The sequence below is a fragment of the Alternaria ethzedia genome, assembly GCF_023757985.1.
Source record: "Alternaria ethzedia strain BMP 0044 chromosome Unknown scaffold_17, whole genome shotgun sequence".
Classification (NCBI taxonomy): Eukaryota; Fungi; Ascomycota; class Dothideomycetes; order Pleosporales; family Pleosporaceae; genus Alternaria; species Alternaria ethzedia.
The window spans coordinates 200,485-225,557 of NW_026056210.1; the positions used below are offsets into that span (position 1 = coordinate 200,485).

The following is a 25,073-nucleotide window of genomic DNA, read 5'->3' on the forward strand; positions in this document are numbered from 1 at the left end:
CGCATATATGCTACTAAATCCCAACAACGAGACAGTCTTTAAGGCAATGCATATGTCTACCTCAACCGTTTTATAGCATGCGACAGAAGTTGTAGCCACCCCTAGTGACGACACTACAATACCATGACGCGTCGGGTTCGCGTAAACCGTCGCGTTGTCCTCACAGCTGATAGTGCGACGCGCCATAGTCAACATCGCTTGTCTCAACGAGTCGGATAACTGCGGTGTCATGCGACTCAACAACTGCTTCGTATCGTCCTTTGAAGTTCCCCTGCTTTTTTCCAGTCCACGAGTCGAACACGGTGTATTCAGCCTCAGCATTCAACTCAGGCACCTCCGCGAAGTCGATGACCTTGGTCTGGGTCGCATTAAGGGTGTTCAATGCAAACACATGCACACCTTTAGAAGACTGCCCACTCCAATACTCAGCGGGATGCGATTGCTTCCATGTCCAGTCGGCGTTGATACCCCACTTGTATGGTTTGGCTGCAGCACCAAACACTGGGTCTTGATTGAAGTCGATGAGCTCCTTGTTGCTCAGAATCTCCAAGATTTCCGGCTCGATGCCGTGAAGAGGGGTGCCGATGATCAGAGGCGACTTCAGAGCAGCCCAGAGGGCGAAGTGAGATCGACTCTCTTGTAGGGTGAGGTTTCCATTGCCAACTTCAAGCATGTCCCAGTCGCCATGACCCCAGAAGTCGGTATCGTTGTTAAAGAAGGATGCATGGTTGAGGATTGGCATGATGCCCCAAGAATACTGATGTTTGTCGTACCACTCTGGGTAGATGTCTCCCCACATGCGCCAGCTATGGCCAGTCGCGTTACCCCACTGCTCGATGTGGGCATGGCCCCAGGCACATTGCGAGTATTCAATCGTACGATTTGTTGCGAGGAGGGCATCGCTCATGGTCTTGTAACGCGTGAAGCTCTTCGAGGTCGTCCAATCGTAGCCCGCGGGCGCTGGGATCGGCCGAGCTTCACCATCTCCGCCAACGCTCTGATCTTCAGCGGGAGGACCTCCTAGCCAATTCTCTGGCCACCATCGGTACTCGTCGTCCCATTCATCAGCAACGGCGCAGTTGTCGTACTTCAAGTCTAATAAGGGTGAGCAATGGAGAGGTGTGTACAGCGTGTGTAGCTTACAGTCGATGCCCCAATCGGCGAAGGTTTTTGCATCTATTTGCTCGTGCCCCAGGGAGCCAGCATATCCGCCGCATGTTGTGTCGCCAGCATCACCGTAAATGCCGACTTTCAATCCGAGCTTATGGACCTCGTCTGCTGTGTGTTTGATGCCACCCGGAAACTTGGCATAGTCAGGACGGATCCTTCCTGTGACGTTGTCGCGTTGGCTAGATTTGTCGGACCAACAATCATCTATGTTCACATAATTGTAACCGAGGTCTTTCAAACCAAGAGAGATGAGAAGTTCGGCGACTTCCAGGATGACAGTCTCGTTGATGGCGCATTCGTACTCGTTCCATGTGCTCCAGCCCATAGCTGGTAGGCGGCCTGTATGTCCATCTTGCGACACCAACGAAGAGCCTGAGCCGGCCAGTGTCAATCCGATTAGCAATGAACGCAGCGACATGCTAAATATAGAGATGAAGGGTGTGTTGAAGAAGATTACCAGGCGACAAAAGACATCCTTATAAGATATGCTTCTTGTCAAAGAAGGATTGAAAGGAAGGACTGCCGTTCTCGAAGCGGATCTCGGGAGGGTGGCTCCGCGACCGTTTCCGGAAAGCACTTCAAGGACATAACGATTGGGGGATTGAAGAACAGCGAAGAGATCAATATAATTTTTCCGAAACGCGGACATTCGTTGGGGCAGACCGACTCACCAACGCAACAGCAGCGTGAGGTAGGCGTTGTGGGGACCAGCAACCGGTCTAGCCTGTGGTATCGGCGCACAGATTGACGGCGTGATTACCGTGACCATTATCTGAAAACTTCATAAGGTGCAGATAACATTGTTTCATCATAGAACAAAAGTTCGAGTAGCAATTGCATGTAGGAAAGAAGCTGAGATGAGACCCTTGATGTGGTCCTCCGATCGGTCGGATGGCTGTCGCGCTATGACGTCATGACTAGCGCTTCTTGCTCTTTCCGCAACTGGACACCACCATCGTCCATATCATCGATCAATGCCTATGGCCGTGATGATGATGGCCATGGTCATGAGAGTGATCGTGACCATGGTCGTTTTCCTCTTCATCCTGCGCCCGCGGCCACTCGGCCCAGTAGCCGTCGTCCCACATTTCCTGCAGAGTCTCTTCCTTCTCGTCATCGTCCAACGAATCGTCATGCATGACCTTCTCCCACTTCTTCATCTCCTTTTTCGTTAAAAGGCAAGCGTCAAGCATCTTCGTCAACCCGTCGACGTCAAGCTTCTCTCCGATGAATACCTAAAGATTGGTGTACAAAGTTAGTATTTGTCTCGCATGCAGTTTGTACAGCGATATTCCTTACCATTTCTTGTCTACGGTCGCCCCACTCTGAATATTGGCATGCAAAGTCAGTGGACGTCTCACAAGTACTTCGTCAATGGGATACTCACCACCCTCGAAGTCGTTCCTGATAGCCTTCAGCGTGTCTTCGTCGGCGCCCCAGTCTTCTTCAGACACGCAGCAGAACCACGGCATCTCAGAGCCGAGTGTCAGCATTGCGCCTGCAGTACTCCACGAGCCCATCTGATTAGGACGCGTGGCGAGCCAGAAGAGACCCTTGCTTCGGTGTAGGCCGCCGAAGTAAGGGCAAGCCTTCTTGTTGGCCAGAATTTCCTTGTCATCCATTTGGGGAACTTCTTCATCGTCGTCGCTGACCTTGTCGGAATCATCTTCGGACGCGCTGGCTTTTCCAGATTCGGATGAACCATCGATGGCGTTGTCGTTGCCATCATCACCGTCCTCCTCTTCTTCTTCCTCGTCCTCTTCGGCATCGGCGACGTCTTCTGCCTCGTCTTGCAGCAAGATGAACTTACCCTGGATAAGCCGGTACAGCTTCATTGGGTCGAATGGTCTGCGAGCGCGATATACGAAAGAGCCGATGCCGTATCTAAATCCAGGTCAGTATGAGCGAAGCTTCCGGTACCGAGTGACTTACTCAAGCGTCTCCGGCTTGGGTGCGACACGCTTTCTTCCCGAGACGTCCATGACGGTCATTTCATGCAACGACTGGAGCCATCCAACGCTTGCGACAGCCTCGCCGAAGTTGAACACGCCCGTATTGAGCATCTTGCGAACGTCCACCTTGGAGTACCTGGCTTCAATGATCTTCGCCTTCGGGTTTAGTGACTTGATGTATGCTCGGACGCGCCCCAGGGTTGCCTTGTCCGCTCTATCGATCTTGTTGATGATGATAACATTGGCAAACTCGATTTGATCTGCGAAGAGATCGGATATTGTTCGCTGGTCCTCATCTGGGACTTCATCGCGCCCGAAGCGGTCTTGCAGGAACTCGGCCGTGTCGAACTCGGAAAAAAAGCGGAACGCATCCACGACGGTGACCATGGTATCGACGGTCGCAATGCTCTTCAGCCCACCGATCTTCGCGCTGTGAACATTTGTGAGCCACTGTATTGTACCACCACCTTGATTCCGACTTACACTTTAGCAAAGACTTCCTTCTCCTCAGGTTCCAGTCCCTCGGCGTCGATCATTGCCTCAGTAAGCTCGGTCGTGAAGGTCTCCGCCACTTGTTGTGGCTCACTGATACCGGAGCTCTCGATTATTACATGGTCAAATGCGTTCTCGGACCAAGCCAGGCGTGCTAGTTCAACAAGTAAGTCGCTTCGCAATGTGCAGCAAATGCAGCCTGAGCGAGAAGTTAGCGTATGTCTTGCATGGAGTTCGTACAGTCATTGTCTCACCATTCTCCATCTGCACGACCTTCTCTTTTAGGCGTATCTCTCCATTACTGTTCTTGTTGTTGCCACGACTAACGAGGTTTGCGTCGACGTTGACTGATGCCATATCGTTGACAATGACGGCGATGCGCAACCCATGGTCCGGCGACTGTAGGATGTGCCGAAGCAAGGTTGTCTTTCCACTGCCCTACTGTTGTCAGTCTCAATCCTCACATCTCTGAGCTGTTACTTACCAGAAATCCGGAAAGAACGGTCACTGGGAGCGGCTTTCGCTCGGTGGTCTTGTTCTTCGCCTTCATCTCCGCACCGCCGGTCTTTCTACGCTTCGCAGCTGGCATAGGGAATTGCTATACTCGTCTTTACGTCGGTAACTGTTTTGAATATCTCTGGAGATTGTTTTGGTGGTTTTTGTATCTGTCTCGTTGACGTTGTGCGCGTCGGCCACTGAGCACCAAGATGGCTCGGTCGCATCAGCACGAAAGTGACGCATCTCATTCGTCGAAAACGCGAGAGACACCAAAACAGGATCTACCAACCTGATAGTAGTAAGCCGTGTTCATCTAGGTGTTAACATGGTAGATCGAGTAACATTCCGCACGGGATTGAGCTCGGGGGTTGGCTGCCTCGCGAACTAGACCCTGATTAAGCATCGCCGCGCATTGTCCTACAAGACTGCAAATGCACAGTAAGATGCTCAGGAAGATTTCGAAGACGCGTTCAGATGAACGTTGCAACCGCTGCTTAGTATTGCCATCTCGCATCGGGCGACGAGTTTGGACAATTTCCAGACAAGCTTGAACGAAACTAGATTCCCAACCTGAGCTGTGCCTCGAACTGAACTATACTGCTGATGTAAGATTAGCACTCTGGGGTTTTCTGCATCATCAGGTGGACAAGGCCGCTAGATTATTGAAAATACTAATATATTGATGTAGACGTTCACGCGGAGGAGTTGAGAGAGCGACCTTGGGAGCCCCTGGAACTTGCGACAGTAGCGTGGATTATGTCATTTGGCTGGCATGCCGCGACGCGTCGCGTCCCTTGCCTCCCTACAACACCACACTCCTGCTCACAATTGCGTGGCTGAATGTCGTGTTCGCGGTACAACCATCACTCCCCTTTCTGCTGGAAGCCTGCGCCATATGCCGTCGTCGCGTTTAACCTCTCCAGAATGTATTCTCCCGCTCGGATTGGTTTGTAGGGACTCTCCTCGCCCTCTTTCAGACACGTCGGCAACGTCTCAATCACCGTGTCATAGTTCACCGAAAAGAAAAATGGTACACTGTACCTCGCCTCCGCCGTTCGGTTTACGACGCGATGCACCGTGCTCTTATATAATCCATTCGTCCAGCGCATGAGGAAGTCGGCAACATTTACGATGAGGGTGCCGGGGATGTGCGGAGCGATATACCATTCGCCGGAGGGCTTCAAGATTTCGAGGCCGGGTACAGTCGACGCGAGCAACAGTGTGAAGCACTCGTAATCTGAGTGCGCACCGAGGCCGATCTGCGCTTCTTGTGTTGGCGTAAGGTTGTTAGTGAGAAGGGTTCTGGGGGGCGGGTAGTACAGAAGTCGTGCAATACCCCCAGGGTGCGTCGTCATGGAGTCGAAGTAGTCTTCGGGGAGATCGAGCGAGAGCGCAAAGAGGCGAAACAAGTGACGGGCGAGATCAAGGACCTAGTAACGGTGAGCATGTCTGCCTACTACGTGATAAGCACCTCTGGCGAATTTGACTCACAGCACCATAGTATTTACGGACGTTCTCATAAAAGCCCGGCAGGTCTTGTTCATCAGGCCACATGTTACTCTTCTCTGTTGACCCGTCAAGATTCTTGTATTTGCCATCGCCACCAGAAAGGTCCAGGCGCTCTTCGTATGCGAAGTTGAAGACTTCCTTCTCCTCCTTGTCACCAGCGATGGATGTATACTCGCTCGGCTCCCAACCCAAGCCAAATTTGTTGTTCTCCAGATGCAAAGTCTCTTTCTTGCTCAGCGGCAGTTCATGCATGAAGCGATCAGCCTGATGCAAGATGCCGTCACAGGCTGATCCTGGTATGCGATGATTGCTAATGTAGAAAAACCCAGAGGTGGTGCAGGCTCGACGAATTTGCGCAGCAACCGCTCGGCGATCCTCAAGAGAAGCAGAGAATGAAGGGTTCAGATCGATAATGGGTATCTCAAAGTTCTCGTCGGCAATACGGTCTCTCGCCGATAGTCGCGACTGCAGATAAGCGGCGGCGCCATTACGGGCTTCCTCGTATGTCGTCTGGTCCGGCACATGCGCTGTGGTAGTTGCCATGGCTGCGCTCAACGATCCTATTCCTTCTCGAACCTCGAAGCGATATCGGGAGGGAGGTTCAAGATGAACGTAAGGCGCGTAGGGCGCGAGGTGATAAGGCAGCATGAAGTGGGGGCAGCTACGGCGATGCATCGGATCTAAGACTCGAGATGCATGCCCATCTGATACTGTACCCCTCATTCCGCAACACAAATCCTCCCGCCTCAAACATCCAGTCATGTCTCGATCTCAAAACACCACTGTCTTCACCAACGGTCGCTTCTTCAACAGCGCCACAGCGCAATCCGAAGCACAATTCCATACTACGTTAGCCGTTCAAGATGGCAAGATTAGCTTCATCGGAAGCTCTGACGACTCCGAAGTCCAAGAACTCTGCAATGCTGGTGCAAAAGTGAGCGATCTTGGCGGAAAACATGTACTTCCTGGGTTCATCGATTCTCACATGCATTTCCTCATGCTTGGACAATCATTGCACAAAGTGGACCTGGACCACGCGAAGGATCTAGAGGAGATTCGTGCCCGCATCTTAAAGTACGCAAAAGCGAATCCAGATAAACCGCGCATAATGTGCAAAGGCTGGATGCACTCGATGACCAATGGGGAGGCCAAAGCGAGCATGTTAGACGACCTAGATCCCAGACCGATCTACATAGACTCCAAAGATATTCATTCTTGCTGGTGCAATAGCGCGGCGTTGAAAGAGATGGGGGTTCAAGAAATGGAGACTCCAGCTGGTGGAACGATTGAAAGAGATTCGGATGGCAACGCGTCGGGGCTTCTTAGCGAAGCTTGCGTATTACTTATCGTTTGGCCGTGGCTTGCAAAGGTCACACCACTCGATGAGAAGATGGCGGCTTTGAGGACTGCAATCAAGGCGTATCACGCCGTTGGCTGTACAGGATGCATCGACATGGCGATGGATGAGAGTGCATGGGAAGCTATACTTTCCCTGCGATCTACAGAAGGACTACCAATGCGGGTGGCTGCGCACTGGTGCATTATGCCTGGCGATGGCGAAGAACATCGCCTGCGACAAGTTGAGCGAGCTATCCAGCTGAATCAGGAGTTCAACAAGAACACTAGCCCTGATCTGAGGGTCGTTGGCATCAAGGTCATCTGTGACGGAGTGATTGATGCGTGTACTGCAGCGCTAGCAGAGCCCTATACCTCGAACGGCCATTTTGAGGGTCCGATCTGGACACCGGAGATGCTCGATCCTGTCGTCAAGAAGGCGATCGAAGGCGGACTTCAATGCGCATTGCACGCAATAGGTGATCAGGCTGTTCACAATGCTGTCAATGTGCTGGAAAAATATGGAAAACAAGACCAGAGGCATCGTATCGAGCATCTCGAACTTACCGCACCGGAAGACGCGAAGCGACTTGGTCAGCTCGGCATAACAGCAAGTGTTCAACCAGTTCACTCAGACCCTGCTATCCTCCGTGCGTGGCCGAAGCTTCTTGGTCCAGAACGCGTGAAGCGAGCCTTTGCGTACTCTGACTTCTCGGATCACGGCGCGACACTCGCCATCGGCTCAGACACACCTACCGCACCCTACGCGCCGCTGCCAAATTTGTACGTCGCTACCACGCGCAAGTCGGCGAGACAGCCGGATGCCGGAGACGCGCCTGTCAATGAGAACTTCCGCCTTGAGTTGACAAAAGCAGTGGCAGCTGTTACCCAGGGTGCAGCATATTCCTCATTTGCAGACGACCGTGTAGGTAGTTTGGAGGTCGGCAAGATGGCGGACTTTTGCGTGGTAGACATGGAGTGGAAGGGGGAAGAGTTGCTCAAGGCCAAGGTCTTGGAAACGTGGTTTGAAGGAAAGCAGGTGTACAAAGCTTAAGCATTGATCTGCTGAGGTAGAAAGCTTTCTGTAGATGTAGCCTCGAGAAATGAAGACGCGAAACGGCCGATGGTGCCTGCTGTGTCAGCCACATCGGGACGTCATCGTGACCCACCTGCACGTGGTATTAGGCGATTGCATCGCATACACCAAACAACACTACCAACTTCACTCTACCCAACACCAACGAGACAACGAAAGACTTGGCCAAGGATCAACATGTCATTAGATTACATCGCTCGATGAGCAACCACAGCTGGACCCTCTGGTAAGCCTCGGAAATGACCAAGAAGGCTTCAAAAGAAAAAGCCTCGCGGAAGCCTTGTCCATGCACCGCATGTGGCGATAAGGATCACACCAATGCGCATATAACGGCATTGCGCACCGAGATACGAAGAAATTCTGGCATTGTCAAGATCGGTGTTCACGCATCATCCATGTATCAGCGGTGCCTCTGAAACCAGAGGTGTAGCCCCGCAACCTCGCATGTTTCATACCTCGACTCGACCTGCCCGAACCTCATCGCGAACTTAAGTGCGGAATCCCGCTCCGCGTTTCTATGGCCAAAATTCAGTCGCGAAAGGCGGTTTAATCTCCGTCACCTGCAGAAATTTTGCTGGACGGCATTCCAGCCCGTCTTAGCAGCTGTCATGGTGGCTTAGACGTCTAGGAACTATGCCTGGATGACAGCCCATGGGGAGGCATGGTCCTCAGGTGTTTCGCAACCCGATGGACGTCATTCAAGGTGCTCTTCGGATATATTGATCGATCGTCGCGCCCTATCGTCTGCCCAATTCGAACATCATATACTACACATATATCAATTACATCAGCTCTTCGTTGATACTTACGTTTTGAGTCGCATCGTACACCAAGAGCTCAACTTCAATTCGCCTCTCTTATCTTACCACATCAATCAATAACATGTTGACCAACCGTCGCTCGACCATGATGGTACCTCCAAACCGCATGCCCAGCTGGCATCCCCACTCGAAAGGCACCATGCCTCAGCAGCCCTCATCAACGCCTCTTGCAATCGATACTGAAGCACCTCAAAGTCGCACACCCGCCGTCTTGACATCAACGACGTCCGACCTGCCCGGCCATCGCGTCATTCGCGTCCTCGGTGCCGTCCACGGAACTACAAGCGCGACGCGCAAAGACCCGAAATCCTTCATTAAGAACATCGCAAGCAGTTTCAACAGCAGTTGGGGAGAGGCCAAGAGCGTGACGAGTATCGTATACCAGGCGCGCGATCAAGCCATCGACAGACTTGTGAAAGAGGCCATAAGCAAGGGTGCGAATGCCATTGTTGGATTAGACATTCGGGAAAGCGAAATCATGGGCTGTGTGGTGGTGAGCGTCAGTGGCACGGCGGCTTGGGTTGAGAAGGAGAACCAGGGCAATGTCAAGAGGGATAGCGCGCAAGAGGCTGATCCCTTTCGATGACAGTATACAGAGGAAGAAAGGCAGAGGTGTGCAATAAGGCTAAACGGATGTATTTCTGAGCGGGTAATGGGACGATGCAGCACTGGCTTGCGACATCGAGATTTTGACTTTCTAGGGAGCGCGATGTTGAGATCAGGTATTTACTATGTGTTTAGAACATTTCAGCATGCTTACCACATCTCTTCATTTCCTGGCCTTTGCTTTTGTCACTAATCAGACTAATCAAGCAGGTAGTGCTGCTGCTCGAGCAAGTGTCGGTGCACTACCCCACAGAGCAGAATCTTCCACAGCGGAGAACGCTCACCCGAAAGATCGAAGCGCTGACATACCCACCCCGGATTACTCCATCACTTCACATTGGAAGCTCCCGCGCTTTACTGTCGTGGGCACCTTTAGTGTTCAGACAAGAGCAGGATCCCTGGGCGCCAAACCCTCTCATCTCGTACCGCTCGGAGGCTGGGACGCGCTAGTGCTAAAGTAGCAATTTAGCCGCGCATGAGGCCGACACGACATTTTGACGGCGAAAGCACCGAGCGATTGAGCGGAGACCCCAGCCTGCCCCAGGTTCTTTCCCTAGCCTCGGCAAGTGGAGACGCCTTATGACACCAATTCCGCTCCACAAGCAGCTGGACAGCAGTTGAAGACTATGCAATTGCTCTTTCGAACGCCGCGACCGAACATCCGCAATGCCATGCGCGCACCGTGGATAGAAGTACTGGACATGCGCCGCCATTTCCATCAGCCAAGATGTCGGACATCGCATAACGTCACTCGAGAGGGGTCGCTGCATCCGCCGGCATGGATGCATGGATCGTCAGGAACTAACCCTCGACTTCATCCAATTCTTCCGCTCGTCTACGCCTGAGTCCTCCAATGACGGGTGGCGCTACACAAGCTCTCTCGCCTACACGCCATCGATCCGGGAAATATCATGACGATTGTACCGGCCCATGTATGCACATTGCTCTTGATTCTTCCCGTGGCCAAGGCCTGGCGTGGCTGGAGACCCGCGATGTTGGGGAACGGTTAGTGAGCCGGGATGTGGGTGAAGGTATAAGGTCAGCCAGAGTGGACGTTTTCTGGGAGATCAGCAATTCATCGTCTTTTGATCGCAAAGATGGTGTTTCTCAAAGGGATTGCAGCTGCGGCCTGCGCCACTTCTGCGCTTGCTGCCGACATTATTGTCCAGAACTCTGGAGGCAATCAAACCGGCGCGTTTGGTCACTCTTACGGCTATGGCTTCCTTCACGAGGTAAGTTATCGTGATCATCATCCATACCAGAATGCCATGTACTGACATTTTCTCAGGATATCAACAACTCCGGCGATGGTGGCATCTACGCTGAGTTGATCCAGAACCGTGCTTTCCAGTACAGCCAGAACTACAGCGTTTCCACGGACCACTACTTCAGCGTCAATGGCGCTCAACTTAGCATTCAAATGCTAGACGAGCCGCTGTCTGAGCAGTTGCCGGCATCCATGCGCGTCTCAGCTGGAAATGGAAGCTATGCCACCGGAAAGATTGGCTTCAAGAACGAGGGCTACTGGGGTATGGACGTCCGCCCGCAGACCTACACCGGCTCTTTCTGGGTTAAGGGCGCGTACAGCGGTGTGTTCACTGCATCGCTGGAATCAAACTTGACCAGCGATGTATTTGCATCCGACGAAGTGCCATCCAAGTCCGTTGCAGACGACTGGACTGAGCACACTTTCGAGCTCGTCCCCGAGATGGCTGCGCCCAACTCCAACAACACCTTTTCTATCACTTTCGACGGTGCCGCAGCCAGCGCACTGGACTTCAACCTCATCTCCCTCTTCCCGCCGACCTACAAGGGCCGCAAGAATGGTCTCCGTGTCGACATTGCTGAGGCTCTCGCCGACATGAACCCTAAGCTCCTCCGATTCCCAGGCGGTAACATGCTTGAGGGTCTCAGGAACGATTCTTACTGGGACTGGAAAGACTCTCTTGGTCCTCTGAGATACCGCCCTGGATTCCAGGGTGTATGGGGATACCAGCAGACTCACGGTCTTGGTCTCATGGAGTACCTTGAGTGGTCTGAGGATATGGGTCTCGAGATCGTTCTCGGTGTCTGGGCCGGTCTTGACTTGGATGGTGGTGTCACACCCCAAGGAGACCTCGCGCCCTTCGTAAAGGACGCTTTGGACGAGATTGAGTTCGTTTGCGGTCCCGCCAACTCTACTTGGGGTGCGCGCCGTGCTGAGCTTGGACACCCTGAGCCCTTCGAGCTCAACTACGTCGAGGTCGGTAACGAGGACTGGCTCGCTGGCTTCCCCGGTGGCTGGGAGTCTTACCGCGCATACCGTTTCCCCATGTTCTACAACGCCATCAGCAAGGCCTACCCTCACATCCAGGTCATTGCTTCAGCCGCATCTAGCGACCCTGCTGGAGACCCTCCGATCCACGGACCAAACGAGGACAACGGCCAGATTCTGCCTCTTGACGCGCTTGGTGACTACCACCCGTACCGCGAGCCTGATGAGCTCGTTTACGAGTTCAACCGATTCGACAACGACGCCGGCCACATCGTCGGTGAGGTCGCCGCCACCCACGTCAACGGCGGTATCCGCTGGGAGGGTGACTTGTACCCCTACCCGTGGTGGCAGGGTGCCGTCGGTGAAGCCGTCTCTCTGATCGGATACGAGCGCAACTCCGACCGCATTCCCGGTACCTTCTACGCCCCCGTCTTGAAGAACAACAACCGCTTCCAGTGGCCCATCACTCTCATCCAGTTCGATGCCGACCCGAAGCGCACCACCAAGGCCGTTACCTGGTACTGCTGGAGTCTCTTTGCCCACCACCCAATCTCTCACACTCTCCCCACCCACTCCAACACCTCGTACGGACCCCTCTACTGGGGTGCTGGTTACGATGAGAACCGAAACGGTGCCATGGTCTGGAAGGGTGCTGTCTACAACACCACCGACCACGCTGACGTGCCTGTAAGCGTCCAGTTCCAGGGCGTTGCTCCGGGTACGATGGCCAACCTCACTTACCTTACCAACTCCGTTGGCGACCCATACATGTACAATGACCCCTTCACTGGCATCAACATTGTTAAGACCAACAACATGATGCTCACCGCCGGAAGCGATGGTGTGTTCCGCTTCAACCTGCCTGAACTTAGTGTTGCCGTTTTGGACACCGAGATCGCTGGTGGAAACAGCACTGGCCACTACCGAAGACGGTCGTAGGACTCTGCTTCCGAATTCGTAGTCATGTAGATAGTGTATGAATCAAGTAATTTATGTTACGACATCATTTCGAAGACTTTAATCTCAATTGAATTGCCATGAGTACAAAGCCCTCGAATTGATACCATCCAGGTAGTTGCTCACTGGGTGTTCGAATATGTCCTGTCTGTCAGGTCGAACACGGCACTGAGAAGGTGATACCCAGTGCGAAAGCACAGCGATCTGCTCTCTTGTTTTCCGATAAGCTCAACGCAACTCCTCAAACTACTAAGTACCCTTGTGCAATCAGGGGGTGGAATCGTGGCGAGTAGCTGTACACATGTCGACAGTGCAGCTGCGAAGAAGTCCAGCATGTATGGTTGTGCGATTAATGCCAGATCCGTGCTCTGCTCCGGGAGTGACAAGCAGTGTTGGTGGTGCCCCATCAACGCAAGGTTGCATTCGAGAAATGATAAATAGGAGACCGGGTATAGAGATTGAGCATCATGAGCTATCGCATACTGCCCGTGAAGAACTGATAGCGCGCGACGGAAGAAGAGATCGAGCGCTAATCGTAGGTGTTTGCTACCGGGCAAGTCTGACGTTTGACGCATCAGGTGGCGTATCTCGAGGTCAGACTGTGCCACTTCATCGTAATTGATCTGCTCGAGCTGCGAGTTTATCCGAGCTAAAACGTGACGTATGATTGAAAGCGCACGTGGTAAAATAGAGTCGAAGCAGTCTTCCAAAATCATTGGTGCGCAATGTTCCGTATCCGTTGGGAAGTTGTCCTGTGGGAGTATTGATTGCTGACCGGTGATCAACGACAGTTGTATGTCCATGTACACCACTACCACCCATAGCTTCCGCCGAGCTTCTCTCTCGTGAGCGATTGCTGGTTCATCGAATCCAGCCATCCATTCCCTGTGTAACACCATCATCATGGACAAGCGAACGACGAGGCCCATAACGTTCCAGCTGGTGTCCAGAGCCCAGCAAGTTGCATAGGCCACCGACTTTGCAAGCACCATGAGACACAGCGTACTGATGTTGGCGGTGGTTGGACGATACATGTATGCCGTCTGTGCTAAGCAAGCTTCGCTGGCGTAAAAGTATCCCGATGAAGCTGAGTCATTGCGGGTGGTGGCATAGGCGCCAAGGCCGAGTACTACGAAGTATTGGGCGAGCCAGCTGGAATCCTCTGTTGTCTGGGCATGGTGGAAACTCTCCATTTTTGACATGAATGTGGACCGGTCAAGGACTGGTAGACAAGGGTTATATACCCTGAAGTATGCATCGGCGTACAGCAATGCAGAAGCAGTGGAGTTTTGCAAAAGATCTTGTCGTTTATCAAGCGAAGCGTAAGCTTGAGACTGCGGACTTCCGAAGGGGAAGTTGCCGGCTAGAGCGAAGTCACTCGAGCAGTTTCCCGCAATGTGTTCCCGCATAGCCATAGTAAACGGGGGCGCCTCAAGACCGGGCAGTGTTTCTAGCTGTGGATGATCAGAGGTCAGGGAATTGAGCGAAACAGGCATGAAAACGGCTCACCCTATCTAGGAGAGCTCTGAAATGGCTAGAGCTTCGTCTTCTCAGAAACCAGGTAGCTACGACAAACTCGGGGTCCTCAAGCGCAAAGACAGAAGACGGTACAACCGTCTTCTCGGCTATCTTCACTCTGTGCGTATAGAGACATGTAGTCTCATACCCGGAACGTGCGCATCTGCTACAAGGAGATCTTCTGTCACACTTGATTTTGAGCCGGTGACATCTTGTGCAGGAAAAGCAAGCTCGAGCGCGTCTCTTTACGCGCGAATGAGGTGAAGAAGATGCAGATGTGCTATCGAAAGCTTCTTCCGAGCGATCAATAGCCCCAAGTGGTGGCGTTTCTGGAGCCTGTGCTTCGTAGATGCAATTGGCCTTCGCCTTGTTGCAGCGCGAGCACGCGGGTCGGAGTTTGTCGCATTGACGCTTGGCTGAACGGCAGCGGGTGCATGTCTGCACATCCCGAGCATGTGTCATGGTGGTACATGGGAGCACCTCATACAAGGGAAAACCTAGGAACCCAGGAGTCTACGTCGCTGTTAGGCCACCAACTTCGCAAGCTTTTATCTTGATGTAGGTTCTTGGGTATTCGGTTTTTCCCTTGAATGGGGTGGGTGGCGGGAGAGGCGGGAGAGGCGGGAGAGGGCAGATGCGGCCGCAACATCCCGAGGTCTTTATGAATCCTGTCTGAGTCAGAGGCGCGACCTATGAATCCTGCGCGTTGGGGCATGAGAGCGGAGGGAGAAATCATGGATACGGGTCGGCGGTAATCGGTGCTATCTAGTGTCAGCCGCACGCTAATCCCAAGGAACCTAGCGTGTCAGATATCTCGCGCTATCCAGATGTCCCTCGCAGTGTCCAGCTGGGACGCCCTGATCTGCACGCGGCTGGCATCCGCCAACACGAACGCATACCGCTACACAGAATGCGAATTCGCCGCCCTGCTGTCCGAAAGACAAGGTTTAAACTTCCGCCGACATGAGATCGATAAACACATACACAGAGAAGACCGCGAAGATACCTAGGTACTCAAGCTTGGCCGCCTCGTTCGACATCCGTCTTCTTCGTCTTCCTCGGCGTGAGAATACCTACCTTGACACGGCTTCGAACACTTGAATCTTAGACCCGCATTGGATTCAAACTGGTTCTCCGATTTGACCCGACCCTTCTCTCCACCTTGCCTCCCGCTGTGCCTTGGCTTCCAACTATGCACAATGTAGATGCGGCCGCCTACCTAACGCCGATACGCGATATCTGTTATATGGAAAAAGGTGTAGAGGAGCAGAAGATGTTATAGAAGTATAAGATAGCGATTACTCGCCAGCCAACTTTTTTGCATACCTATTAGTATCTGCCTACGTCTCTTCACCAGCATTGACTTGGTTCTCGCCAAAATGTCTATCACCGACGGAAATACGAAAATAAACAACTCCATCGATATCGAGCGTTCTGGATCATTTCAAAGACAGGCTGTCTTTCTAGCTTATCAAGAGCTACTCACGGACCAGGCCTCGCAACCAGACAAAATATTCCTGGCGGGCCACGAGATCCAGCATCTTGACCCCAACCTTGTTGTACTGGACGAAGATACACAAGAGCACGCTCGCGTAAGTGTAAACAGCCATGCAGTGTACATGCAGCTAATACATATCTCAGACCTGGCCAACCGCCAAGAAAGTGCGCGCCACCGCAATCGTCGGAGGATGCTGTTTCATCTCGCCCTTCGCAAGCACCATATTCGCCCCGTCCATCCACCTAGTCATGAACGAACTAGATATCACAGATAGTACCTTCGGCGCCTTGCAGGTCTCCATCTTCCTCTTCGCATTGGCTATCGGTCCGCTCGTTCTCGCCCCACTCAGCGAACGATACGGCAGAGCAGCGATTATACACTTTGGCAATTTGGTCTTTGTTGCCTTCTCTCTCGGAGGTGGCTTCTCTCAGACAGCTGTTCAGTTCTCCGTGTGCCGGTTCTTCGCTGGACTCGGCGGGTCTGCTGCCATCGCGGTAGTCGGTGGTTTTGTATCTGACGTGTGGAATCTTGCTGCCCGTCCGAAGGCATCTGGACTCGTAATGCTTGGGCCGTAAGTTTGCGATTGTACAAGTTTTGGAGTCCTTGCTTACAAGTACCAGCGTCCTAGGCCCCGTCTTGGGCCCCGTATGTGGAGGCTGGATGTCAGAGCGGGTCTCGTGGCGATGGACTCTTTGGATACCCGCCATTGCCAGCGCCCTGCTTTCGATCGCCGGAGTTCTCCTCCTCAACGAGTCCTACGCACCCAGGGTTCTACAGAACAAGCTACGGAGAGAACAGAGAACGAGGCCTAGCGCTGAGCTGTATACCGTACTAGATCTTCAGCCCCGGTCTACCGACCCTACTGCGCTCGTCAACGCGTTCGTCCGACCCCTAGTATATCTAGCTCTCGATCCAGCGCTGTTGTTAGCCTCGCTGTTCTACTCAGTGGTGTTTGGTGTCGTATATCTGATCATCGTTACTTACGCTGATGTCTTTGGTCGAGGATATGGACACAGCGTTGGCATTGTGGGCACCGACTTTCTGGCCGCTGGCATCGGTATGCTCCTCGGTACATTCGCTACTATTCGCGCTATGGAAGCCATCTTCAAGCGAGACACAACATCCGGTCAAATGAAGTACAAGCCTGAGTCGAGACTCGTCAGCTGTCTTGTTGGTGGAACATTCCTGGTTGGTGGGTTGTTCATGTACGGGTTCACGGCCACCAGAACGCACTTTATGGTGCCACTAGTAGCCATCATGCTTATGATGGCCGGAGGCATGAACATCCAACTCGCGCTGCAGCTGTACGCTATCGATGCCTTCAAGTTTCCCGCTTCTGCAGTCGCGGCCATATCCTTCCTGCGCTGCATGTTCGCCGGCGCGTTTCCGTTGTTCGGAGAGAAGTTGTTCGATACACTTGGCCTTGACTGGGGTGTAGGATTGCTGGGCTTTCTGGTGTTGGGCTTGGGGTTACCACTGGTATTACTGGTATGTGCAGATGCTTTCGCTTGCTATGTTGAATCCTACTGACATTATCACGCAGCTCTACATCTATGGTGTAAAGCTTCGGATGAAGGGTGCTGATCGCATGGATCGTTTCGAGGGCTCCAAAGCAACCATGAAGTAGCCCTTCTTATGAGGAGCTGCCTAGCATTTGTGCCCTCACGTATATCCCACCATCATCGTCTCTGGTGGCCCTAGATAGCTGTCTTTGACCCCGCCCCTAGTATCTAGAACAAGCTTCTCCAAGTAAACCTCCGGACTATTGACACTCCAACGAAGCGTGTGCTTTCCTTCCGCTACTTCACCAAGACTGACCTTCCTCGTCCAAACCTGATTCATCACTTCAATGGTCCACTCCGGCGGCACATCGCCCGCGTCCTCCGGGTCACCCAACACACGCGTGAAGTTTTGAGGGTTGTCATCAAGGGAAAGCGAGAACTCCATGAGAAGATTAGGATCGGTATCTAGGCAGGCGTTAATGTATACCGTGGCGTTTAGGGCAGTGGTATGGTTGAAGAGATAGATGTCATATTCGACAAATGCCTTGGTAGCGTCATCAAGAGAAGCCCGAGCAGCATGGAAAGGCCGTATTGCGATAGATCCAGATTCGGTGCGCGTGCCCAGGTAGGGGATATGAGCAAATGATACCGTGTTGTTTGCAGTGCCGTTACGGAGCGACGAGCGCTGGTAGTGCGGGCTCTCAATGGATATGTAACCGGCAGTTTCTGGGAAGCCTAGGAAATCGCCGGGTACTTTGAAATTGTTCACCGGAACATGTATGATGTCGTAGTATGGGTAAAACGATGGCGTTGATGTTACGCCAACCTCTACGGTGTCGTTGTATCCTTCTGGCACACGTGTCCAGTCGATGGTGATGTTGAGGCGTTGCTCGTTTTTGGTCTGGTTGAGTTGACCAGAGCTTGGTGTTATCGATAACCATTCCACCGGGATATCACCGAGCTGCCAGTCGAGCGGAACGCGGTAGTCACCTCGCATGAAGAGATCAATAGTCCGCTGACGAGGCCCATAGGGACTCATCTCCGGTAACCTGGCGGGAGACTTAGTAAAAGGCAACGATGGATCGATTGACTCAGCCCATCGGCCCTGGTCGAGAGGACTATTGGAGCCCTCCGCATAGAGACCAAGATCACCGACGGAGAACTGCATGTTTTGGCGTAGTTGAACGAAAGAAAGATTCGACACTATGTCGCGGGATGGATTCATCCAATTCTTGGGCTTCGTGGTATCGAACGTTTCGAGTTTGGCCTGAGACATGATGTTCAGCCATTTTCCATTCAGGACAGCGTCGAAACCTTCAACTAGATCGTAGTCATATTCGAAGTCGGCCAAAATCTGATGAGCGAGGGCGTTTGCCGAGTTCCTTCGCTCCATAGCATATCGGTAGTTCATTCCAGTGCGAACGTTCACTGCGTAGTATGTGGCGCCCGATACTAGGGGATAGAACAGTAGCTCGTAGAACGCGGCTTTGTGATCGTCCGGCATCTGGTCGTACAGTGTTTTGGTTTCGCGCGCAAGCGTGTTCCAACTTGTCAGGACCGTTTCCGCTTCATGATAGTTCAATACTGAGTAGGTGTCTGGTTGGACCATCTCAAAGCGGCGCATTCCAATAAGATGGTTGAACTCCATCAGTAGAGCCGCAATATCATCTGCATGTTCCATGCCGAACTCCCTCTCGGCGTAGAGGCGCAGATACTCCGGTATCATGTCGAAGTCGAACTTCGAAAGATCCCAAGCTAAGTCCATAGCGAATCCAAAGGGTAACTCCAAAGGCTTGATGTCACCAACATTGATAACCCAAACCTGGTTCGCGTCGCGCCAGTATGCTTGCAAAAGCTCTTTCAACACTTTTGACTACGTCTGTTAGGAAAAGATCGATCATGCAAGCTGCGCATACTGACCAAGCTGTTGGTATTTGACCACTTGTATGATCGCGGTCTACCAAAATACTCAAAGTGGAAGTAAACGCCAGCGCCGCCTTCCCTGCCAGTCTCGTTACCAGTGGGTAAGCGCAGAATCTGGCCATGGTTATCATCGGGCATGATGATAGTAACATCATCGGGAGGGTTAAGTCCGGCTGCATAGTACGTCGCCACTTCCTTATATATCGTCCATGCTTCTACACTTTGTCAGCGTGGCCTAAACCTGTTGCCTCAAGGATTATTCTTACGGTTCACTTTTTGATCACCTAGTACTTCTTTGAAGATCTGACGCTCGACTTCAAACACTTCTCGAAGTATCTCCAAGGCATCGTCACCAACTATCGCACTATCACTTGGGCCGCGCATACCCAGCGTCACATAACTCTCGTTGCTTCCCATTCTCCGAATGCCCTCTTCCATAAAGCGCGTAACGTTGTCCTTGTTCAACCTCCAATCCCAGGGCCCAGTCTCGGTTGCGTTCCACTCATTGGTGGCTCTTTGCATCGGCTCGTGATGGCTGGTAGAGATTACGATACCGTAGTCGTTTGCGAGCTGCTGATTTCCTGGATCATCCGTAAAGAAGATGTGACCTGGGGCTGGTGTAGTCGAACCCCACATGGCAGGCCATAGGTAGTTGGCTTTCAACCGGAGTAGTAAATCGAACACGTGGGCGTAGAACTCGGTGTCGAGAGGGTAGTAGGAGGAGTTGTGTCGTGCAGCCCACCAGGTCACTAACGCTGGTGCTTCGTCATTAATGAAGAGCCCCCTGTATTTGACTGACGGCGGGCCATGAACGGTAACTTTTGGCAGTGCGAAGATAGCGTCGTGTTTCTTCGTCGGGACATCCGCCCACCAATGGTATCTGTCGCAACCCATCAATTCACGGCCAGAGTTGCACGATGGAAGCACTTACGGAGACTGTCCACTTTGTTCCGCAAGCGTGTGTACGCCGAAAATAGTACCACGTTTATCGCTGCCCACGATGACCAGCGCCCGTTCTACTCCAGCGAGTGGATTGGCGATCACTGCCGTTTTGAACACTTCCCATCTTCCATGTACGTCTGATATGTCAAGACCTTTCTCGGAGGACAGATGACGGATGAGTCTCGACCCCACAGAGCCGACGATGATGCCCGTTGATGAAGTCGAAAATGTGGAGTTAGTAGTGGCGTTACTGAGCGCGGGCCGGGTTCCAGTGATTTGCTCGAAGTCGTCCACCAGGCTATTGAGCGCTATGTGAATACCCACGAAATCATCTGCATCAGCTATGACGGTAGCTCCAGCAATATCCAAGGCTTGATCTTCAGGCTCGAAGCCCACGAACTTCTCCTCGAGCAAAGCATGCGCCGTGTATTTCGAACAGGCACAGAAGGCCGCAAAGATCTTCACAGCCCGCATCGTTGAAAGACGGGAAAGGTGTGTATGCTCCCACATGAGTTACGAGGGATCAGTCTGGACATTATATCGACAACGTCGGTGTAATGAAGACTGCGCGCGGGGAACTTCCCCGTAATAGGGATCCTTTCTGCGGAGGATCTCCAGCCGCGTGTGAATTTCCAGCATCATCATGCCAGCGACACGGAGTTCCCCAAATCTTGGCTATACAGTGGGGGGATATGCTCCTCCTTGGACTGCATGCTGGGGCAACCGATGTGATCATCTGGGGTCGCTAAACCCAGGGCGGGGTACAATATGTCTGTCGAATCTTTGAGCTCGGGTCAAAGCCATCCGCGACCGAACAATCAGGGTAGCGTAGATCGCGTACGATGCATCGTAAGATGGCTGCATCTTCAATGGGAGCAGCAAATGCGTGGGCGCGACCGCGTGTCTAGCGCGTCTTCTCCGCACTGCGCTGGATAGTTGATGCTAGTCGAACTCGGGTACTATCATGGTCATGAATGAGCGGTTTGTGTATGAAAAAGAGTTTGTGATCACAGTAAAGCCTGGCGGTAATCTTCTGCGGTAGTTGGGAGCTGTCAAGTACATAGGATGGGATCGCGTGGCCGGCTGATGACGTCACGTGCTCTAGCGCCGGTAACGCGCCTAGCTTTCCAAGGTTCCAAGCTGGGGGTCGCGGAACCCAAACGCGTCCTTCCACTGCCTAACACATTTTATCAGCATCCGCATCACGAAGATGTTTTTGCGATGTCTTTGCGCTATGCTTGCATTGTCATGAGTCATCTGTATTTATTCTGAGTTTATTTCGCAAGACCTGGGGTTCGTCGCATTACGCCGACAGACCATCTCAATGGCCAGCCCGAACCAAGACCAGGCCGCCGTCTGAATTAACGGCGCACTCTATTCTTATTTGATATCGGAGCGCTATACGCAGTGTGTGTTGCAAGTTCCACAGCGACAGCTAACAGAACACCATATCAACTACCATGTACTGTTACCCGATCTGGGCCTCGAGAAGCAGCTTGGCCCGCTGCACTTCAAGTCGAAGAAGTCCATCACCGTATCGGCATCCGTCGGGATATCATGCGTTACACTCCCTGCCTCGTACGCTTCGAACTTGTCGCCATACCGAAACCTCGTCCATCCTTCGAAAGGAACGTCCTCGGTAATCTCCGTCGGTTTCTGGCTCACATCAAACACGCTCGTCCACTGTTTGATCTGCTCACGGAAGTTTTGTGGATACAGTACGGTGTCTGCTGTGCCATGGAGAGTTTGGAACTTCGGTCGAAAGCCGCGATACGTGGGATATGCGTTGCGCACAAGAGCTGCCCATTGCGGTCCGTTCTTCACGATTTGGCCTCTAGCACACGCGTCACTCCAGACGTCGAAGCCGTCGCCAGCAAAGCAGCCGAATGGCACACCGGCCCATGCGCTTCCTGCGGCGAATACATCCGGATAACTACCAATAAGGACTGGGGAGGTACGGAGTCAGCGTGTGTCTCACATGCATCTTATGCCGTCCGGTCTTACCGTTGGTCATCATCGCGCCTGAACTTGTTCCGGTAACGAAAACGCGGTCTTTGTCTGCATGGTACTTTTCCAAAGTCCAGCGCACCATGGATACAATGCCTAGCGCGTCGCCTCCTCCGTTGTGGGTGAGCGACTCTTGGCTACTCACATCCCAGCATTGATCCGTATTCAGCGTCGAAGTATTGGGATAGATCGAAATGAACCCGTATTCGTCGCCAAGCGAAGCCCATGGCCGATAGTCGAAGACCTGCTGGGCCGTACCTAAAGATGAGAGTACGAAGTCAGTAAACGTCTCATAGACAGTTCGTACACGGGATAATCCCACCATGGCACCAATGGGGTGAGACCAAGATCGGGGGATTTGGCGGCAGGTTGGCCGGCACGTAGATGAACATCGAGACATTACGCGGGTTAGGGCCGAAGTCGGTGATCTCCGTGAGCTTCGAGGTGAGCTGCGCGGATGCCACAGCTGCGAAGAGCACAGGCAACATGGAGTTGAGGGCGAACATGATGTCGACTGAGATGAAGGTTGACCGACCTAGTTCCGGAGTCCCTGCACCATGGAGGCTTCTTCTTATAGCTATCCTCGACCGGAGTTCCACAGAAGCAAGCAGTACGGCGATCTATTCTGTACCCCGTTTCCAGCGCCGGGTACATGGCGTTGCAGATCGCACTGCCGCGTACATCTGAGCATGCTCTGCGTACCAACCATTCGGCTAGCCCTATCACGACACGGAGGAGAACGCATATTAACCAGCTTCTATCCTGCGATATTTCTCCGCAGCTGTCCCCCGTTAGCGTCAATTCCAAGCCTTGGATATGTCCATACCATGCAGACGCCGGAATGCCCAGATCACATGCTGTCGGCTGGACGCTCTAGTTTGTGCGAGAGCGCGGACGTGCCAAGCATGCAGTGGACTATTTTTCGTCGCGCAATTATTCTTTCTTCCACCATGGTCACTGTGAAACGCTCCTGCGACCGCAATTGGGATTTCACAGCGCGCGATTCAACTCTCTTTATAAAACAGACGACTCCACTGGCACGATCTATATGTCCCCTTTCACAATGTCACAATGCATCGCGATATGGCCTCAATACGTAAATACCTCGAGTATGTCTGTTCTGGTCAGAAGGGAGTCATACTCTGGACCAACCGGAGGCCTTGTTACCATTTTTATACATCGCGACAACGATGTTACCCTTGACACAAGATGAAGTCTTCCGGCAAATCAAACAAAAGGCCAAGCGCAAGCAACTTGAAAAGACGGCGTTCACCTCTGGCGTTGTCACCAAGCTCCTGAAAGACTTGTACAATCCCGACCTACAGGGTAGCCTATTCTTCTACTCTCAGGACGAAAGCGGTATTCCCAGAAGTAAAGTAGCTACACACGCAGCCGGTCGAAAACATTACTGCTCGGTCGCTCTGGAAACCGCGTTTAATGCAGAACATTGGCATGGCCAGTCTAAGCCAGCAGCCTTTCGAGGTAACTGGCCTCCCAACACAATTGAGGGTCTTATTGGAGATGTTGATGAGACCGAGTCCTGCATCGAGCCATGTCCCAATTGCGAAGCACCAGAAGACGTGACACATTGTATGTGTGGGTACAACGCATGGGTCAAGTATTTGCATGGCTTCTGGCTCTCTCATTTACTGCTACAGGACGTCGGTTCGCGCGGTCACGGTGTTTTTGCGCGCAAGGTGATTCACGACTCTACCATTGTAGGAGAGTATACAGGCCAGATCATACCTTTCAAAGACGACGGAACTCCAGCTCATGGACGAGATGCTTATCGCGTCGGGATCTCGATCGGTAAACCAAACTTTGACCAAACTCAGACACACGCCACAGCTTCTATAGACGCTCTTCATACCGGAGGTGTGACTCGCTTCATCAACCACTCTTGCAATCCGAATACGGAATTTGTAGAGATGCTGTGTTCTTTGGAGCGTCGAGCCGTTTATGTAGTCACAAAGCGAAAAGTCGCTATCGGCGAAGAGCTGACACTAGACTACGGTTCGAAATGGTTCAAGGGCGACCAGTACTGTCTTTGTAATACGGCTGACTGTAGGAACCCACGTAAGATATCTGAGGATGCCGATGCATCCGAGGTAAAGGTCAGCGAAAATGAGACCGCGGACGAAGGTGGAGACGAGGATGATCCGGAGGATGCCTCGACAGCGTCGGATGATAGCGCAAATTCCAGCGAAGCATCTGACATATATGCTCATAGCCCTGGTTTTTGAGTAGCTAACACGGATTCCTTGACTTGTATGGAAAGAATGAGATGTCCGCGTTCAAACTACCAAAGAGCCCTCCTTCCATTGATCAAAAGTGGGTCAGCGATCTTCTCTTACTTGGAAGCCTCAACTGTAACTAACTACCCAAACTCAAGCTTGGTTGCGCGTCCATACGAAGGCTACGTCAAGAGTGCGCGGAACTCAAGATCGGCTGAGTTAGGCCGTCGCCCGGGCAGACAGCTATTCGGCCCTTCTCCACGTGGATCGTCATTCGGAGGTAACGGAACAATGACAACCCGAAAACTGGGGATCCTGAACGCGGTCGGAGGTGCCGACATGAGATGATAAAATGACAACGGGCGTTCTCCGGTCGGCCAACTCGACCCCGAAGTCTCTCCATTCGCGAGATCATGTGCGCACGAGCTCTTCCGATAATACCGGCCTTGTATTGCGCGGTTTGGGGCTACCTAGTAACGGTTGCCCTTAGCGCAACGCGTGGGGTACAGTAACTTGCTATGGCAAGCTTTGTTCCTCATCTCGCACGATCTCAATCACAGCTGGACCAGATTGCGCTGCAAAATGGCTAGCCGGCAACAGCCCTCTCTTTTGCGACTCCTCCTTTGGGTGACGGTCTTCGAGTCGGCACCATTTGTTTTGTCGACTTCAAATCATGGCACATCTCAAGAACCGCTGTGGTCTCTCGTAAATCCATTAATCGGGACAGTAGGCCCAAAACCTGGTTCCGCCATCGCAGGT

General features: G+C 52.6%; 8 protein-coding genes across 8 annotated transcripts; 4 read left to right on the forward strand and 4 right to left on the reverse strand.

Annotated features, from left to right (window-relative positions):
* Window positions 1-160: 160 nt before the first annotated feature.
* J4E87_006800 (uncharacterized protein) lies at window positions 161-1,495 on the reverse strand (the record flags this gene model as incomplete). The annotated part of the gene is made up of 1 exon (XM_049378401.1): window positions 161-1,495. One exon carries the CDS (start codon window positions 1,493-1,495, stop codon window positions 161-163), a length of 1,335 nt encoding a protein of 444 aa, XP_049231794.1.
* A 646-nt stretch (window positions 1,496-2,141) lies between these two features.
* J4E87_006801 (uncharacterized protein) lies at window positions 2,142-4,203 on the reverse strand (the record flags this gene model as incomplete). Its single annotated transcript, XM_049378402.1, has 7 exons — window positions 2,142-2,405; window positions 2,470-2,495; window positions 2,558-3,054; window positions 3,103-3,552; window positions 3,606-3,813; window positions 3,869-4,052; window positions 4,099-4,203. 7 exons carry the CDS (start codon window positions 4,201-4,203, stop codon window positions 2,142-2,144), a joined length of 1,734 nt encoding a protein of 577 aa, XP_049231795.1.
* A 772-nt stretch (window positions 4,204-4,975) lies between these two features.
* Window positions 4,976-6,164, reverse strand: J4E87_006802 (uncharacterized protein; the record flags this gene model as incomplete). The annotated part of the gene is made up of 2 exons (XM_049378403.1): window positions 4,976-5,542; window positions 5,604-6,164. The coding sequence occupies 2 exons, from the start codon at window positions 6,162-6,164 to the stop codon at window positions 4,976-4,978; spliced, it is 1,128 nt and encodes a 375-aa protein (XP_049231796.1).
* A 217-nt stretch (window positions 6,165-6,381) lies between these two features.
* Window positions 6,382-8,010, forward strand: J4E87_006803 (uncharacterized protein; the record flags this gene model as incomplete). The annotated part of the gene is made up of 1 exon (XM_049378404.1): window positions 6,382-8,010. One exon carries the CDS (start codon window positions 6,382-6,384, stop codon window positions 8,008-8,010), a length of 1,629 nt encoding a protein of 542 aa, XP_049231797.1.
* Window positions 8,011-8,934: 924 nt separating this feature from the next.
* Window positions 8,935-9,459, forward strand: J4E87_006804 (uncharacterized protein; the record flags this gene model as incomplete). Its single annotated transcript, XM_049378405.1, has 1 exon — window positions 8,935-9,459. The coding sequence occupies one exon, from the start codon at window positions 8,935-8,937 to the stop codon at window positions 9,457-9,459; it is 525 nt and encodes a 174-aa protein (XP_049231798.1).
* A 1,117-nt stretch (window positions 9,460-10,576) lies between these two features.
* J4E87_006805 (uncharacterized protein) lies at window positions 10,577-12,672 on the forward strand (the record flags this gene model as incomplete). Its single annotated transcript, XM_049378406.1, has 2 exons — window positions 10,577-10,711; window positions 10,768-12,672. 2 exons carry the CDS (start codon window positions 10,577-10,579, stop codon window positions 12,670-12,672), a joined length of 2,040 nt encoding a protein of 679 aa, XP_049231799.1.
* Window positions 12,673-15,587: 2,915 nt separating this feature from the next.
* On the forward strand, window positions 15,588-17,333 carry J4E87_006806 (uncharacterized protein; the record flags this gene model as incomplete). The annotated part of the gene is made up of 4 exons (XM_049378407.1): window positions 15,588-15,800; window positions 15,850-16,277; window positions 16,327-17,194; window positions 17,250-17,333. The coding sequence occupies 4 exons, from the start codon at window positions 15,588-15,590 to the stop codon at window positions 17,331-17,333; spliced, it is 1,593 nt and encodes a 530-aa protein (XP_049231800.1).
* A 4,195-nt stretch (window positions 17,334-21,528) lies between these two features.
* On the reverse strand, window positions 21,529-22,586 carry J4E87_006807 (uncharacterized protein; the record flags this gene model as incomplete). Its single annotated transcript, XM_049378408.1, has 3 exons — window positions 21,529-22,019; window positions 22,078-22,338; window positions 22,403-22,586. 3 exons carry the CDS (start codon window positions 22,584-22,586, stop codon window positions 21,529-21,531), a joined length of 936 nt encoding a protein of 311 aa, XP_049231801.1.
* Between the last annotated feature and the right edge of the window lie 2,487 nt (window positions 22,587-25,073).